Here is a 16,784-nt window from a genome sequence, read left to right on the forward strand (position 1 = left end):
TGTTTCCCTCACAATCTCATTAATCCCTCACATCATATTCAAACAAAGCTTAACTACAAAGCAGAGATTTCCAAAGGGTACCTCCAATTATTACCAAGCCTGTGTCCTGTTTTCTTTCAAATCCTCAAGAAGCGTGCTCATACCTGCAGGGACGTGGCAGTAATCCAGGGTATCTTATTGTCTCACATTTTTCAGACTGTTACCCTGGCATCTGTCTGTCTGCAAAAAAGAAAGATAGTCTGTGCCCTCTTCATGGCACTCCACCTGACTCATTTTTAAACAATAGGCTCTCTGCCTGCTATTTTGACATAAATGTCATCACATATGACCTCAAAACAATAAAATGCTGAATCTGTCAGGTGATATGTAGCTTTATTTCTTGTTTCTACATTAAAGTTGGCGTTTGTTAACAGTGAATTTAGGGCAAGTTATTCCTCTACTTATCCTTAAATTTACATTTCTTTGACTGCACCTCTCCTTTCCTCTCCTTTTCAGTCTCCTTTTACATCAACACAGACAGAACAACTTCACTTCCTGAAAGAGGAACCCATGCTTAGCCTGGATGGAGGGTTGTACGCTGCAGTCTGTCTCAGTGCGCTAAGGGAACTCATTTATCACAGCTCACTAAATAAATCAAGAATCCATTAATTGCATTTCACAGCAGTCATGAACTGCAAATTAGGAATCAAGGAGCTCATTTTGTGTACACTACTGTAATTTGCATGGTAGTCACAAATGCAATTATTCCAATCCTTCTCTGATTCTTTGCCAGGTTTTGCTCTTTCTGTCATTTTCCGTCATGTTGTATCATATGATGATGTTTTTTTTCTCTTTATTTCGACACTGTACACAAATAAGCAAAAAAATGATACTTGAAGTTCACATGGAGGCTAGAGGAAGTAGAGAATAACATTGCGTCATTTAGAATAAATATTTTATTGGAGCAGTACTCATTAAGCTGCTTCTGAAAACAGCTCATTTTCTATCTTTCCTTGTCATTAAAGGCTGTTTATTGTAGATTACACCTCATGACTCCACGAGAGAAACCTCCCAGATATCTGAACAGAAACTTGTAAGTTATAGTGTTAAGGTGGCCTTATTCAGAGTTGGTCAGCAACTGGACAGATGTGTTGACATTTCGTCCATTGTAGTGAAAATTGTTGCTCTGGATCAACAGGATGGGAGAAGTAGAGAAGTGGAAATTCATGCTTGTGGGAGGGTGATGCAACTGGGATGGCATGTACAGAGATGTTAATTTCTAAGATTTCTAAAAAGATGTGCAAATCTCTACAAACCAACGTAGTACCATCCTTGGGAAATCTGCCATAGCTTTAGAAGTGGTATCAATGGATTTCATTCATTCATGGAGTTGCCTAATATCCGAGTCATGATTAAGCCTTGTCATCAGGAAGGTGCTACTTGCACCTGATGACAAGATTGTTTACTCTGAGAAGGTTCTTTATGTGCAAGGACGTAAATCCGCTGGTGAATAGTTTCTTGGTTTAAGAAATATTCTGAATGACTCAGCTGAGGAAAGAGATAGCTAAAACATGCCTACCACTGAAACTGAGCAATTGTGTGCAGTTGCTATCCAACTTTCCGTATAGTAAGGATTAGACAGTGAATCAAAGGATGGCCTCAGTCTGAGGAACTGTGATTTGATGAATGTTGTAAATGTAAAGTAGGAGAAGGGACAGGTGAAATATTGGTAAATGGTTAACATTCACAGCCCAAAAGCTCATGCAGGGAGTTTTCTATGATACAATTCCTACCTTTCTATGCCCTGGTAAACTTTCTTGTCATCAGTGAGCTCTTTGATCTGTGGCTATAGAGTTATTTGCATGTGTCAGTGTGCGCATGTACCGACTGCTGCTTTATTGTCACTTGTCAAATAAGTGTATTATGCTGCTATCCAAACTGCTGCTCTGCCTGCAGTATCTCTACTTGGGTGACATTAACCCTGTCTTCTATCTATGTGTGATATCCCATATATAAAGATATTGTCACAAAAGTCATCATTATCATATACCATCCATCCATCCATCCATCCATCCATCCATCCATCCATCCATCCATCCATCCATCCATCCATCATTACTGTCAGTTTAAAGGGTTTGCTCACTCTTTATTTATTTTACCTTTCTGCTGAGCACAGCAACTGCACTGAATGTGAGCCACCCAGCCGATCAAACACTGATTAATTGTCAGCCTGCAACAAGAGAGGAGTGAGAGCAGCAGAGGGAGGAGGAAGTATGTAGATGGGCAGAAAAGACGATAGCAGGGGGATAACTGTCCATGCAAGCTTTGACAAGTCCAGCCTGAAAAAGGAGCAAGTCCTCTGACTGTGTCTCCTTCTTTGTATGTATACATTTCTAGTGTGTGAATCCAAATCTGTGCATACCTGTTCCTGTGTAGATCTGTCTTTCTGTCAGTCAGTGTGCGCCTATGGCTTTTTGTAAACCACAGGTATGCAAGCTTTTTTTACTTGTATGTATGTAATGCAGTGTCTTTGTTACACAGCACAGCACTTACCCCGCTGACATCCATCCCTTGCTCTCCTTTCCCTGCAGGAGGTCAGATGTGTGACATCTCATCAGCCAGGCTGCAGTTGAGATAAGTGAGGAATCAATACTTATTGATTAGGAAAGCTGCCACAAGAAGCTCATCCCTTTCCCTGCCTGTTTTGCTTCAGCATCCCAGTATAGAAAGCAGATGGCCCTGCTTACCCAGTGGTACTCAGCACACGGGATGTGTTTAGTGGCCCAGACACAACCTCTCCACACGACTCAGCTGTGTCCGACCGCCTGTCCAACAGACTGACAAATTTAGATTCTTATGCAGACACACACATACTGTGGCACCACTCTCATGGAAAGAGATGTCAAGGAATAAAAATTATATGATTTTGAGGAATATTGTTAAATACAATTTAATCACAGGATGTTTGATTAAAATGCTGTTTTTTTTTTTTTTTTCTATTTTCAGTCTTTAGAAAAGATTTTTCATTATGGTGAGTGGATATAAACCATTCTTTACATTTCTGTGTGATGTGCAGTAAATGCCCGAGTGTTGATGTACTACCTTAATGCTTACTGGAGCTCGACGAGGGAGGAAATGAGCTCAGATTTCCCACAAACCCATCACTCCCACTCATCAATTCAGAGCCAATTTACTGCCCCAGCCCTTTTACTGTTGCTGACACTGGTCATCTTACGAGAAGGCTCAACTATATATATTTATGTTTTAGTGTTTGGTGAAGTTTGGAGACCTATATTCAATACTCCACAGGAAACAGTGAACTCACTACACCTGAACAGGTGTGGAGTGTGAGGTAAAAGCCAAAAACTGACTCAGCGCAACATGCCACGTGCAATCTGCCACATAAGCAACTTAAATAAGCCACTAGTTAGCTTGTGCACCAGGAAAAAGGAGGTTTTAATTTAATTATTTTGTGTTAGTCAATGATGATGTGGTTTGACTTGTATTTGTTTCACAAATATTACTAAACAGGACACATACCACGGACACTGTGTCACAGAATTTTATTAAAACCATTTATTAAAACCATTTGAAACAGACCTTGATATGTTTGAGCAGAACTGTGCCGGCAAATGATGGGAAAACATTTCCTCATGGTTTACACATCATGCTATTTCAGATTCTTAGATATGCCATCCAAACCTGTTGGCTGTGTTTAATTTCATATTCCAGTACATTGACACATTGTTTGGGAGTTTCACTTGCGACTTGTGATGCAGAATGACTGAAAGTCCCTGTTTTGCTTGGGTTGTTTTATTAACATGCTGTAAACTGCCCGCCTCATGAGGTCTCTAAAGACAGATCGTTTGTGGTCGAACATTAAATTCTTGTCCCGCATGTCAACATAACGTGATGGGTTGTATAAAGCGGTGTGGTTTCTAACTGCATACTTCATCAATCATAGTCATCTATCCTTTTAGGAAGTTACTACAGAGTGTGGCATCATTATGTAAACAAATAAATAAGACAGAGCGCCCACTCAGAACTCTCAGTAGTTTCAATTTCAGTAGATAGCTCATTTACACAGTGCTAAAGGATGTGGGTCGGGTTGTAAACAAAAAAGAAAACAAACAAACAAAAAAAAATACAAGAATTTCTGTGACAGATAGGGTGTGCTTCAGTGGTTGTATCATTCATTTTGTTTTTGAATTGACTATGTATAAACTCCACTGAAGACCATGATTAAGCACACAGAGAATCACAAGATTTGACACAGGAGCAAACGGACCAAGGCATTTATTTTCTGTGGAAATCCAGGATTTCACAATAACTTCCTGTGTCTGAGTCGTTAGACTTAACAACAAATCTAATGAAGAAATCCCCAACAGTGCGCAACTAAACAACTTTTCATGTAATACAAATAAGGACCTGACTAAAGCCATAATGTTACTTTGATCATGAACATGGTGGTGCAGATCTCGCTGTTTTTGCGTGACCTTGAATTTTAAAAACTCCAGGCCCAAAATAGCCCCAAGCAGAGCAGATGTTCATACATAAATATGTGTGCTGTGATGTCAAAGACTGGGTCATATGTTTCCTTCCTTTTCTGGAATATGTAATTTAGACTTCTTTTACATAATTAATTACTTTGGAGGTTACTCCATTTCAACTGGATAGTGGGATATAGACTGTATTTTATTTACTCTCTTCTTTAAAGGCCAGTTGACAGAGACTGGGTTATGTTATGCTCAAATGCCTGTGTTCATTTTGCTGATTCAGCATGAAAAAGTACTTTTGTTTTCCTACTTTTTTCACTGCACATAATGTGAACACAACATTCTGTGTACAAGGCTTTTTTCTAATGTGCTGGGTGAGATCGAATCACATCTATATTGCAGTGTGTGCACCTTACTAAAATCCAATCATTTCCTTATTTTCCATAGTAATACATGTATATATATATATATATATATATATATAAAACCAAAAAGTTGACTTTATTGTAGCAAACTCCAGATTCATTTGGGAATATCAGTGTTGTCCTTGAGGAGTTCTTGCTAAATTATTCCTGGACGAGAGCCTTTCTCACTGTCGCTCACATGACCCTTGATGCCCTGAGAAGATGCTCATGACCTGTTTGTCACACTGCTCTGCTTTCCCATCAGACACAGGATATGTGTGTCAACAGGGGAGGACTTCATGCTGAGACATGCTGAATATTGCAAAGCCAAACAGATGTTCAGATGTTGTGGTTGCACTGTTATACAGTACATGTCATCAGACTCTATGTAAAAAAAAAAAAGATAAAGTTTCTTTCTGTTCATATTGAATGTATGTAGTTGTGGTTGGTTTCATATCCACATCTTAATTAAGATTGTACATCACCTCAGACATTTATTATGTCTGCAGTGGAATGAGGCCTCATCCACTCCCACAGAGTCAGATAATCATGCCTTTACATTACATTACACTAGCACTCGGCCTAAAGTACTTCTCCAAGAACTGATCTACAATCTGCTACTTAAGCATAAATACACTGCAGGGTGAAGGCACAGGCTTGCACTCATGAAGATGAAACCAGGAGGTGCTGCGCATCACGATTTGTGATGTCAGCACATGCAACAAGCTTTAATGAGCAGTGTATATAGGAGAATCACACCCCTTTCGGGTTATTTATGCATTATATCAAAGTGGAGCTTGACCCGGATCAATGTTAAGTAGTCCTTCATCTTCATTAATAATCTACTCTATTACTTAAACACCACAGCGGGGTCTTTTGAGCAATGATGGCAGCTGCAATCAATAGAGAACCACTATGATTTAAAGTGCTGTGCATTTACAGTAGCCTTTTGTAGTGCTTCCTAAGTACAGATATCAATTAATAAAGCAGTTTATGATGCACAGAGAGCTGGAGGGAGGCATGTTAATTTCATTATGTATACACAAAGGTCCTTGTCTAAACCAATAATGCCTAAAGACAACATGTAGGTAAGGTTACCATGATTATATTAGTTTAGATATTTAACAGTCTCATTAATCTTGAGAGGTTGAACACAGATATATGATACTTCATTCCTGCCTGGTTCTGCTGTTGGTCTTACAGTATGGCTAGGACTCATAACCTCAGTCTGGGGCTCTGCAGAAAGTAACACAGTCAACCTTTTCAGTACGTGAGCACTAATAAACTATCACACTGAACACTTGTCCAGCTCTGTTTTTAATTTACATTGCAAAATAAAACCCAGTCATTCTGGGAAAAATAACTTCTTTTTTTTGCAATGAGATGCAATGCATTTCCTCTCACAATCACTACAGTCACAACTGACTCAGGCCACTTACAGCATCCTCTAATTACAAAATAGAGTACCCACTCATTCAGTCTTAATGACACATATCACTAGTGGAAATCTCATAAAACTTGGAAAGAAAAACATTTGGACTGCACCCAGAAAAAGGCTTTGGATCCAGTGAGGTCATGACTGTGGTGAACAGAGAGTCATTTGTGGGTTGGGTTTTGTCAGGCTGTGACTAGCAGTGATTCAGGAATGTGTGTTTAATGATTCAGAGGTGAGTTGTGAGGACTACACCTCCTTTCAGGGTCTTTTTTCCACAAGTTTTCAAAGCCTAGTGATCCAAATTCCTATCATCTGTATTGCTAGTACTGCAGACAACTGCAGCTACAACTGATTTAAGTATTATACCATTTTTCCAATGTTGCCTTTTACCCTCACTGCTGACTTGACTGGCCCTAATAGCTGTACTGGTTTGCGGGTTGTGCATGCCAATCAAATGATACTGTGTGTTGCAATCGGAGAGGCACAGATGACATCATATTCACATCATTGAGCAATGTGTAAGGGATGGGATAAACATGCAGCCCCATAGGAAGTTATTGTGCCCTGTAATTTGATTTTTTTCCAGTTATACTGTACTCTTTATGTGGACTCAATATTGTCCTGCCTGAGGCTCTATCTGTTATTTTTATTTAATCACATAATAACCAATTTCCCCCCAGTAGTTGTTAGCTGGCAATATAATTAAATTCCTTCATTTACAATCCACTAATTTCAAAGCACAGTGTGCAGGCTGAAAGATGGCTCTATCTGTGCAGGCTTTTGATGCCAGCAAATGAGAGGTCTGCACAGATGCCAAGTGGCTCCAGTCTAAAGAGGAGAGTCCTCCCTCTTACCTAGCACAGACCGGCATGGGGCTACTGCTGAGCTGGCACCAGAATGAAGCCCTCCAACAGCTGCTTCATAATGTGCATCCATTAATTACATTCTGATGCCTCAAGTCTTGCCTGTGTTGCTGAGCAGAGAACCCTCACCTTGCTGAGCGTGGAGCAATTATGTAAGAATACGTTGAACAATGTTAACCAGACTCTCTCTTGCACTTTTACATATTCAGACCCTGGGTCCCCTTCAGGAGATGAATTAATATTTTGTGAGTTGAATTGAGTCTTTGAGTGGCTGGTTGCATTGTGTTGTTCAGCTAATTGTGTTTCTTTTATTCTGTCTACAACAAGGAAGTGGCCTTGTACTTACAAGAAACAGAGAATATTAAAAGATTTCAGTTCCTTAAAAGACCATTCTGAGTCACTTTTATATTTGCATAACATTATGAACAGTGCCTCAGTTCAGTATAGTGTAGATTTTGTAGATTCCAGAGAAATCAGGTACTGAAAAATTGAATAAACAACTAGAACAAATCTGCATGGGTGAAGGACTTAAAGGCTCCAGATCTGTTTGACTTGTTCTCAATTTATTTACATTTTCTATTACTCAACTAAAAGGGTTATACACAGCTTGTCCTGTACTAGCTCTAACTTTTGCAGAAAGACAAACATACTTTGTCACTCTGATTTAGAGGCGCCCACTTTCACTAAATGGTATTGGTTTGCTTGAGTGCTGATGATATACTATAGTGAAGCATATATCGTTCACCCTGGCAACTGTGGGCTGCAGTTGACAAATGTCTGTTCCAGCTAAAAGAAGAAATACATGAACTGATCCATGGTGCTAGACTTTCTGTTATGTCAGTACTGTTAGACCCTGGAAACAGAAGTCCACGCAAATGTGCATATTGACTAGGGCAGCTGTGAAGTTCTCACTCAACCCTGTAACTCAGGGTCCTGTGGAAAAAGTCCAGTCAGGGCAAACTGAATTCAAATGAGTTTCTCTAGAAAAATGTTTTATAGTACACTGGAGAAAACTTTTGATTAATATGCCTATTGATCCCAAGCTTTGTGTGCTAGATATCAGGCTAGCCTAAAATTTTAAGAGCCATGAATAGGACATAGTGTGTGTGTGTGTGTGTGTGTGTGTGTGTGTGTGTGTGTGTGTGTGTGTGTGTGTGTGTGTGTGTTTCACTTTACTTTTCTGAATTCTATGAATGGTAAGAAATAGGGCTGAGTTGCCTGTTGGAAAAATGAGAAGCAGAAAATCCTGGCTTTCAGACACTCAGTCCCACAGGTATACCAGCACAAACAGGTAGGTATCAGGCTCTAATCCAATCCTTTCCACCCTAATGGTTCTTTTTCATGGATATTATGAAAGGGATTAAATAGTGATAGAAAAAGGTGGGGCTTGGGCAAGTAAGGTATTGTACATATTTCCTTAAAAGATTGTTAAAAAGATGCGTAAACTGTTCAAAAAAATCTGATTTTTGAAAAACTATATACAGATTCAATTGGAAGGTTAGTGGGTGGATTGTATTTAGCCATGCATTATGCAACAGGGCCTCTGCAACCCATCTCAAATCAATATGAAGTTAATTTTTGATTGAAACTCAGCTTTGCTGAATGTTGTTACGTTCCTTCCTCTCACAGACCATTGCCTTAACTACATGGGGAAAAACAAGCAGCTCTTTTCTATGCAACATTACTAGAAAGCTGTTATTCCGCCCCAGGTAAGTAGAATACAAAGGGCTCAGTGTTTGACATCTGACCAGGGTAGGCATCACAGCCTGTTTCTCCTTCCTTTAGACTTATTCTCCAAAGTGAATGACCTGGCAGTTGGCAGATATGTCCCCTTTCCACCACCACCACCAGCCCCCTCAAAAACCGTGGCATACCATGTGTCCAGAACACAATGCAACACAATGCCAACAAACAGGCCAGGCACAGCGGTGTTGGATGACTTGTCTTTGTATGGTGTGAAAGGCTGATGCTGCAGTTTCACAGCACAATGACAGAAGGCGGACACCAAGAACCTAAAGGTAGAGTTGAAAGTGTGGGTGCGCTAGTAGACTGTGTGTGTGTCTGCCTGTCTGTCCCTCCATGCAAGGCTGGATTACTGCGTCAGCAGAGAGGGTAACTGGGCCCCGGAACTCCAGGGGCCACAAAAGCTCCAGGCCTACTGTGTGTCATCTGGTTTGCATTAATTTAATTGATAATTTGTTTTGGAATATGTTGTACTAAAGTACAACACTATATGATATGATAAAGGTCTCAAGGTGGTGGCTGCTATTACTGAGAGGCACTGTCTTAAAATCTTTGGGCATATGACTTTATTTGACAGTTGACAGAAGAGAGAGGAAATGAGGGCAGAAAGAAAAGAGGGATAACATGCAACAAAGGTGTTTGGCCAAACTTGAATTTGGGACATTGCTTTTACTTGGTCAGCCTCTCAAACAGCTGGGCCACCAATATCATGCATGTTGGCATGGCTGGATCAAGAGTTGAGTTGTGCGTGATCAGAACTAGTTCAGAGACATGTTGTCTGACCACATCGGACATGATGAGGAAGATGCAATATAATTTAAAAATGGGGATAAAGACAATCTCTCCATTGCACTTGGCTGTTCAATATGAAAAGTGAAATGTGACAGAAATAGCCGTGTCAAGAATGACAAAACAGAGCTAGAGAAAGTTCAAACTCTGATGCCTTTCTCACCTCTGGTGGTCAATCATTGCGAGCGATTAAGGTCAAAATTTGCAATTAATCAAACTACCAAAGCCAACTGACATGCAGGGAATACTAAACTTTTGAGGACCTTGCATTCTGGGGCACCAGGTCAATTACCTGCTTTGTCCAGTGAGTAATCCAGCCATGCATGTTCCATAGTCCTAAATTAATGTGTTTAATTAAATTACAACACATCAAATCTGGAGCCAGACGGTATTTTAGGGAAAAACAGTACACACTTCACAGAGAGAGCGACAAATGGGGTCTTTTTCATGGAAGACATTTTGAAATCTCACAGTAGGACTAGCACATGTGTAAGTAATAAAATGTTATGGCTGAATTCGATGTAGCTTCTTTGGTTTCAGGGTCCTGGTGTTGTGCACACTAGCTCACTGTTACATTGTTGTGTCTTAAGAGAGCTTTATACTAAATTTGATGTGTATTCATATATCTGCTGTGAAGAAGGCTTATAGGGGCCCAGCAGATCAATTTTGCCCTTGGGCCCCCTGCAGGTTAATCTGGCCCTGCCCCCATGGTTGTTCATAATGCTGAGAGGTGTCTTTCTTTGGAACAATATACATCCACAGCAATGCAAAAGGGAACAATAACATAATAAAACAGCCACAACCATACAAAGCCACACAGCCAATTAAACAACAAAGAAAAACAAGTTTTTAGGGTATTCATGTAACATTCTTTTTATAAATGAAACACTTGTTATGTTTGTGAGTCAATCAAATCAGACACCATGTATTGACTGTACCTGCCTACCCTACCCCCTGGGCTCCTGCCCTCCTCTCAGCCATCCGTCGTTGCCAAGGTTTCCGTGTACGCGCTGCCTGCGCGAGCGGAGCCGCGCGATTGTCATACAGTATTGGCAGACATGGCGGCGGATCTACAACCCGAGTGGATTTCTTGTCTCCCTTCTTCGTGGAGTTATGGGGTTACTCGGGATGGACGCGTCTTCTTCGTTAAGTAAATATCCCTTCAAAGAAAACAGCTCAAGTCGTTTCTGTCCGTCTCTGTTTCGAGCAAAGTCGCCGTGTAGTAATGAATGCGTTTCCTTCTCTCAACAGCGAAGAAGCCAAGAGTACAACCTGGCTGCATCCAGTGAGTGGCGAGGCGGTAATAACCGGGCACAGAAAAACTCCAGGTAAGGTGTCATTGAACGGCTGTCAAGTTTCTTCGTTGTCTTTAACGTCTCCCATGTCTGTCGTCATGTGTTGTTGTTGCCCATATACCGAAACCGATACTTCCCACACTGTGTGTGTGAGAGAGAGACTGTGACATCCATGCTGTGTTTCTTAATGCATGAGTGGGCTTTTGGCGCTCGTGCTGTGAAAAGTGAGCCCTCTCGTGCCCACCTCTGCCCGACTCGTGAGCCTCTTCTTCAGGTTGGTCGGTCAATGAAGTCGCAGAGTGGATGTTGGCTGACTGACTCTTACTTACAACCAGCAGCATGCAAATTAATTTGGGAGGCATTTTGTGTCACTTTGAATAAACTAACGACTTCTGTCGACCACATAACTGGACAGATTTGTGCACCTGATGTTGGGTTAACAGAACCAGAGCTCGCTCATCAGTGATCTCCCAAGTCGACAGGTAGATACAGCAACAGCTGCTATAGACAGAGGAGCTAGTAAAGGTCAACTATAAATCTACAAAATTAGCTTTGTCTAACCCACCCCTGCAAAAATCTCCCAAACAGCCTTAAACACTGTGTGCAACATGGTAAAATTAGCTTCTTTCATCGTGTGACGTTACCGTGCGACTACACACTAGCAGCTTCCTGCTGACCTGAAGTCATTCCCACCTCTCTTACTAATAGCCTCTGCATCTCAGTAGGACTGCAACTATTAGAATTTTGCTCATTGATTAATCTGCAGATTATCTTTTCGATTAATCATTTATTTTTAGCCTATGAAATGTCAAAAGATTGTGAAAAATTGTGCCCATCATCAGCAACCATTTTAATAATTGTTTATTTTCAAGCGAAAATGCCAAATATTCTTTAGTTAAAGCTTCTGAATTGTGAGGATTTATTGGTTTTCATTTGTCATATATATATATAAAATACTCAATTGAATAGTTTGGGGTTTTAAACTGCTGCTCAAACTAAACAAGCAATTTGAAGACCTAACACTGAGCTTTTGGAAAGTGTGATGTGTATCTTTTCAGACATTTTATAGACCAAACAACCACCTAACCTGGAAAATAGTTGACAGATTAACCGATAATTAAAATAATGGTTAGTTGCAGTCCTAAAAGTGGAATGTATAAATTGCCTAATTTGTCAAACCAACCGTCCAAAACCCAGAGATATGTCTACTACTACAATTATGCTGTTATATCCTCTACTATTAAGTGTAAAAAGCAGCAAGAAATTACTGAAATTATAACAGAGTTTCAAAACAGTTGCCAATTAATGTTCTTTTGATCAACTAATTGCATCCTGCATCTTAGTGTGTGAACTGACAGCTGAGAAGGTAGCCGAAAGTTAATTTAACACACACAACATCTGTTTGTTCTGCCAGTTTGTGTTCACATGTTTTTTTCCACCTCTTGTTCTTTCACAGACCTACCCACTGGATGGGAAGAAGGATATACTTTCGAGGGGGCAAGGTGCTTTATCAAGTGAGTTAAACTCCCTCCCTCCACAAGACACACACCCATTATAATGTCAGAACCCACATACAATATCTAAACATGCGATACGAATTCAAAGCACCTGTACCTCACCATGAGGCCTTAATTATAAACAGGAATTTATTTATTTCCTTCTTATTCACCTCAAATGGTACAAAAACTCTATCAAATGCTTGCTACTTCTCAGAACATGCTGTGTTTTAGAAGTAAATATTACATGGCTATAAACTTGGAACCTTTACTCCCTATTTCTGTGCTGTAGAAGCCTATTGCAAAAGTTAATGATTACACAGGAACATTGTGCAAATATGAGACAGACATGGGCAAAGTGTGGTTGCTGTCTTCTTGCGAGCTGTTTTTATTTATTCAGACTTACCCCGCTCAAAGCTGAGCCTACTTGAGGAGTTGAGCCAAAGAATAATGTGTTCTCTTTTTGTGACAGTTATCCTTACTGTTTGGGTTTATATGGTCTGCTCACAGTTTACAATGACACTTGTCATTAAGTAGACACTGGGAAATATTTCTGAGGTACATGCCAATGTACAGTATTAGGAATTTAACGTAGGAATTTTAAAAGACTTTCTTATTTAAAGTCGTCTTCCATTCATTTTGTTTGAACATCGTATCTGCAGTATGATCATTTGATGTGCTATGTGGGCAGGAGAAAATGTGATATATATGCTCCATGTCCACGAAACGACTTTGGTTTGTTCAGTTTGTGCCCCTCTCTGTTTGAAAACTGGGATCTACATGAATTACATTAGTAGTTGGCTATGTTGTATAGTCTTTGAAATACAGTATATTTCTCATTTTCCTCTCTCTCCTCCTTGGCAGCTTGATGCATGCGACTAATCAAAAGAGATCACAAGCGCTGTCATTCAGTTAGCCCTGATTCATCATGTGTCCTCAGAATGTTTTAAATCCAAGGATATGAGCTGAGATATTTTGTTATTTTGCATGTCTTAATGAAATACTCCTCTCATACAGCTGGTATAGATATTTTGCGGATGGATTTCTCTGCGACAAATACAAGAATGCCTGTGTATGATTGAAGTCATTGCAATACACAGGCTATGAATTTAGGATATTATGTCTTATTATACTCACTCAATCTGCTCTCCTTCTTTGACTTCCTCATGAATTTGAGGAGCTTCATGTGGCAGGTTGCCAGATGGTCCGACTGAAAGGCAGTAATTTTATATTCCAGTATTTTATCAGAGCTTCTCAGTGCAAGGCAGACTTGCGGATGACATTGGTTGATCCCTGTGTATCTGGCGGTTACAAACTAATCATGTTGTCTCCTGCAAAGCGAGCAGACTGCATTTTTGCAAGTGAAAAACCATTGGTGTCATGCATTATTGGCATTTTAATGAGTTTAAAGTTTTAAGACATGTAAATTCAGTTGTTGTGTCCTTAGAAGCTGCGGATTAATTAACAGCTTTGTCTAGTCTGAAGTCGGCCGCTCTGTCTTCTACAAATTAGACTCACTGACTGTACTGTGTGTGAGATACAAGATAAACCTGGTGTACACACAGTTTAACTGAGGATTAAGAGAGTGTTGAATGTACTGTGATTAAGGAGATATACGTGTCTTTTTTTTTCACACATTATCTTTTACCATGAATGATAAATATAAATGATATAATGTGTTTATTATTTATTAGCTCAGCTGACTCATACATTTGAACCTAATGTAATATTGTGTGATTACTTGGATTTAAAATCTGCCTCAGTCATTTTAATAGTAATCAGAAGCTTTTTGAATATCTGACAAACTTAATAGGACAATTTAAAGCAGCCATGTATTAGCTGATGCACCACTGCTCGGCAAAGAGGACCTGTGGTTTTATTTGTTTGTCTGCTAAGATGCAGGTGAGCCACATATGAATCTTTCAGTCACCTGTATTTAAGTGACAGCCACCATAAACAAACTGTTCAGCTGCTTGAACTGAGCATGCTGTAGATTGCAGCTAAGCAAGAAAAAAACAGCATCTCTCCTTTGTTTGAAAATTAAAAATTAATTTCATGTTGTCAGTATAAAAAATGTTATATGTAGTTCCTCTTGTTGTGTGCCTACAGAAAATACTAGCATATGGCGGACTGTACTGCCTGCTCATTGCGTTTAGTTTTAATGAAAGCTGGTACAGACTTTGTGGATGACATGTAGATAAGAAACCTAAATGTGACCAACGCTGCCCAAGGCTGCCTTGTGTGGACTGTTTAAGTAAGACACATTTTCCCAGCCTGTTTACTGGAACTGGCCCAGGAGGTTTCCCTTTGTTGTTTTACTTAGCAGGAGCATTTAGAATTCAAGTCATGCGGTCACAACTGTGAGTGTCATAAAACTGGCTGCATGCAGTGATAAACAAGTATGGTCAATTCAAGGCCCACGATCAGTTTGTCAGTCAGTAGTGATACCTCTTAGAGTACTGTACTTGGCCTTTGTAAAACCATGCCTGTTAATATCGTTGCGACTCATTGTTTTGACAGAGAGATTGGTTGACAGGTTTATGTGATAACTGTCTTGGACAGTACTTGGAACATTTTGAGGCTTTATGTGAGGATGCCTCTGAAAAAGCCTCGGAAAACTGTCCAGAACCATTAGCCTGATGACAGCTGGATAAGTCTGTGTCTTGTTTTTTACGATAGGTTATCATTACTTTATCACCGATTCATTAGGGTTTAGGGTTATATTTTTGCATTTCAAATGAACATAAACAAACTGAAACCAAACCAAAAAAACCAACCCCCTCCTCTTGTTTTCAGACTTACAAAATAGTGACTGGATCATTCATTCGTTTCTGTGACTCAAGTCTTTTTTGAGCCTGCGAAAGGATCTGGCCCATTCACATGCTGGCTGCGTGGCTTAGCTGTTACCATCAGGTTACACAGTGTGAGCATCAGTGAGCAGATTGTGCTGACGTAGGCTGTCCTCTGATGGTATGTGTTGGGGAGGATGGAGCGCAGGTTGTTGCTGTCATTGTGTGGACATCACACGATTTGATTATTTTATAGTAGCATGAGTTTTGAATGAGTGACGGTCAGTGCAGATGTTAATTGAATCAGTCATGGTTTACTGCTTTCCTCAGACTGAGCAGTCTCTTTTGAGTTTCTGGGTTGTTTGCAGATGGCCCAATGCCAATGCGCCTTTTTATTTTGGTGAACTATGTGTCAACTGCCCAGTACTTGCTCCCCCACTAACAGTGAGATCACGTGGAGGTGTAAATTTGCTAACTATAGCTTGTTAATTCAGTTCACAGGTAGACATGTGTAACTAAAGTCAGTATGTTGTGACTCTTTTATTTCAGGGTTCGACAGGACTGCGAGCAGTAAAAAACAAATCTGTCTACACATTGTTAAGTTGCTACAGTTAAAAACTTCAGTTTCACTGCTGCCTCTGTTTAACTTGACTATTATTCATTTGCTTTTTTGTTTTTGTCAGAACAAATACCAATCTCACACACACACACACACACACACACACACACACACACACACACACACACACACACACACACACACACACACACACACACACACACACACACACTCAGTATTATTGTATCCTCCCTCTTCTCTGCTGTGGCTCATTGACAAGTGAGGAACGGGTCAATAGAACCCACCCATTAGTCCTAATACATTCAAGTTTTTAAGCCAGTGGCTTTTGGCTCTGGTCTCAACTGCTGAACTTGGCGATAAATCAGAGAACCCTGAACGGCATCCAGCTACTGTGGTGCTTTGGTTCTGCAAGAGCTGAAACAATAATCCACACATCAGAGTAACGGACACTTTCTACTTTAGATTAATCTGTCTGTTACTTTGTACCCTGGGCTGAGAGCTAGGAGCTGGGAGATTTATCTCTTTTTGAACTGCACTTCTGTGAAAGGATACAGAGTAAGGTTCTCTGCTGATGATAATATGCTGTTTTTAAAGAACACATACACCATTCTGTATGCTGTGTAGGCTCTGTGCAGCCTGCTATGTGGGGAGTCAAGCCATTGGACATTTTATGTCCATGACGTTTTTTCTAGTAAATTCTACAGCCACCCAGAGTACGATATCTGCTCAGTTTGTTTTTGTTTGTGACATAAACAGTGTTTTGATGAGACTTTGCCATCTGGCAGATTTGTGATTTCCATTTTATCTCTGTAGCACATAATCCTACTTTTTAACTTAAGCCTCATTCTGAACAAGACAGAGGGACATGATTTGGGCAATTGAACCTGTGGTTTTTCAAAGTGTTTGCCTGTCACT

At 40.1% G+C, this 16,784-nt stretch overlaps 1 protein-coding gene across 7 annotated transcripts in view; it reads left to right on the top strand.

The window, feature by feature from the left end:
* The first annotated feature begins 10,616 nt into the window (after nt 1-10,616).
* LOC111229716 (pleckstrin homology domain-containing family A member 5-like) overlaps nt 10,617-16,784 on the top strand; it is an 81,319-nt gene continuing 75,151 nt past the window's right edge. For all 7 annotated transcript variants that reach the window (XR_002665415.1, XM_022756173.1, XM_022756169.1 and 4 more), the window contains exons 1-3: nt 10,617-10,859; nt 10,961-11,037; nt 12,461-12,518. Coding sequence is in view for 6 of the 7 variants with exons in the window: in XM_022756173.1 (XP_022611894.1) it covers nt 10,768-10,859; nt 10,961-11,037; nt 12,461-12,518 (227 nt within the window). In the remaining variant the exon portion in view is untranslated. The remainder of the gene's footprint in view (nt 10,860-10,960; nt 11,038-12,460; nt 12,519-16,784) is intronic.

Source organism: Seriola dumerili, unplaced genomic scaffold (assembly GCF_002260705.1).
Source record: "Seriola dumerili isolate Sdu_G_001 unplaced genomic scaffold, Sdu_1.0 BDQW01000242.1, whole genome shotgun sequence".
Lineage (NCBI taxonomy): Eukaryota > Metazoa > Chordata > Actinopteri > Carangiformes > Carangidae > Seriola > Seriola dumerili.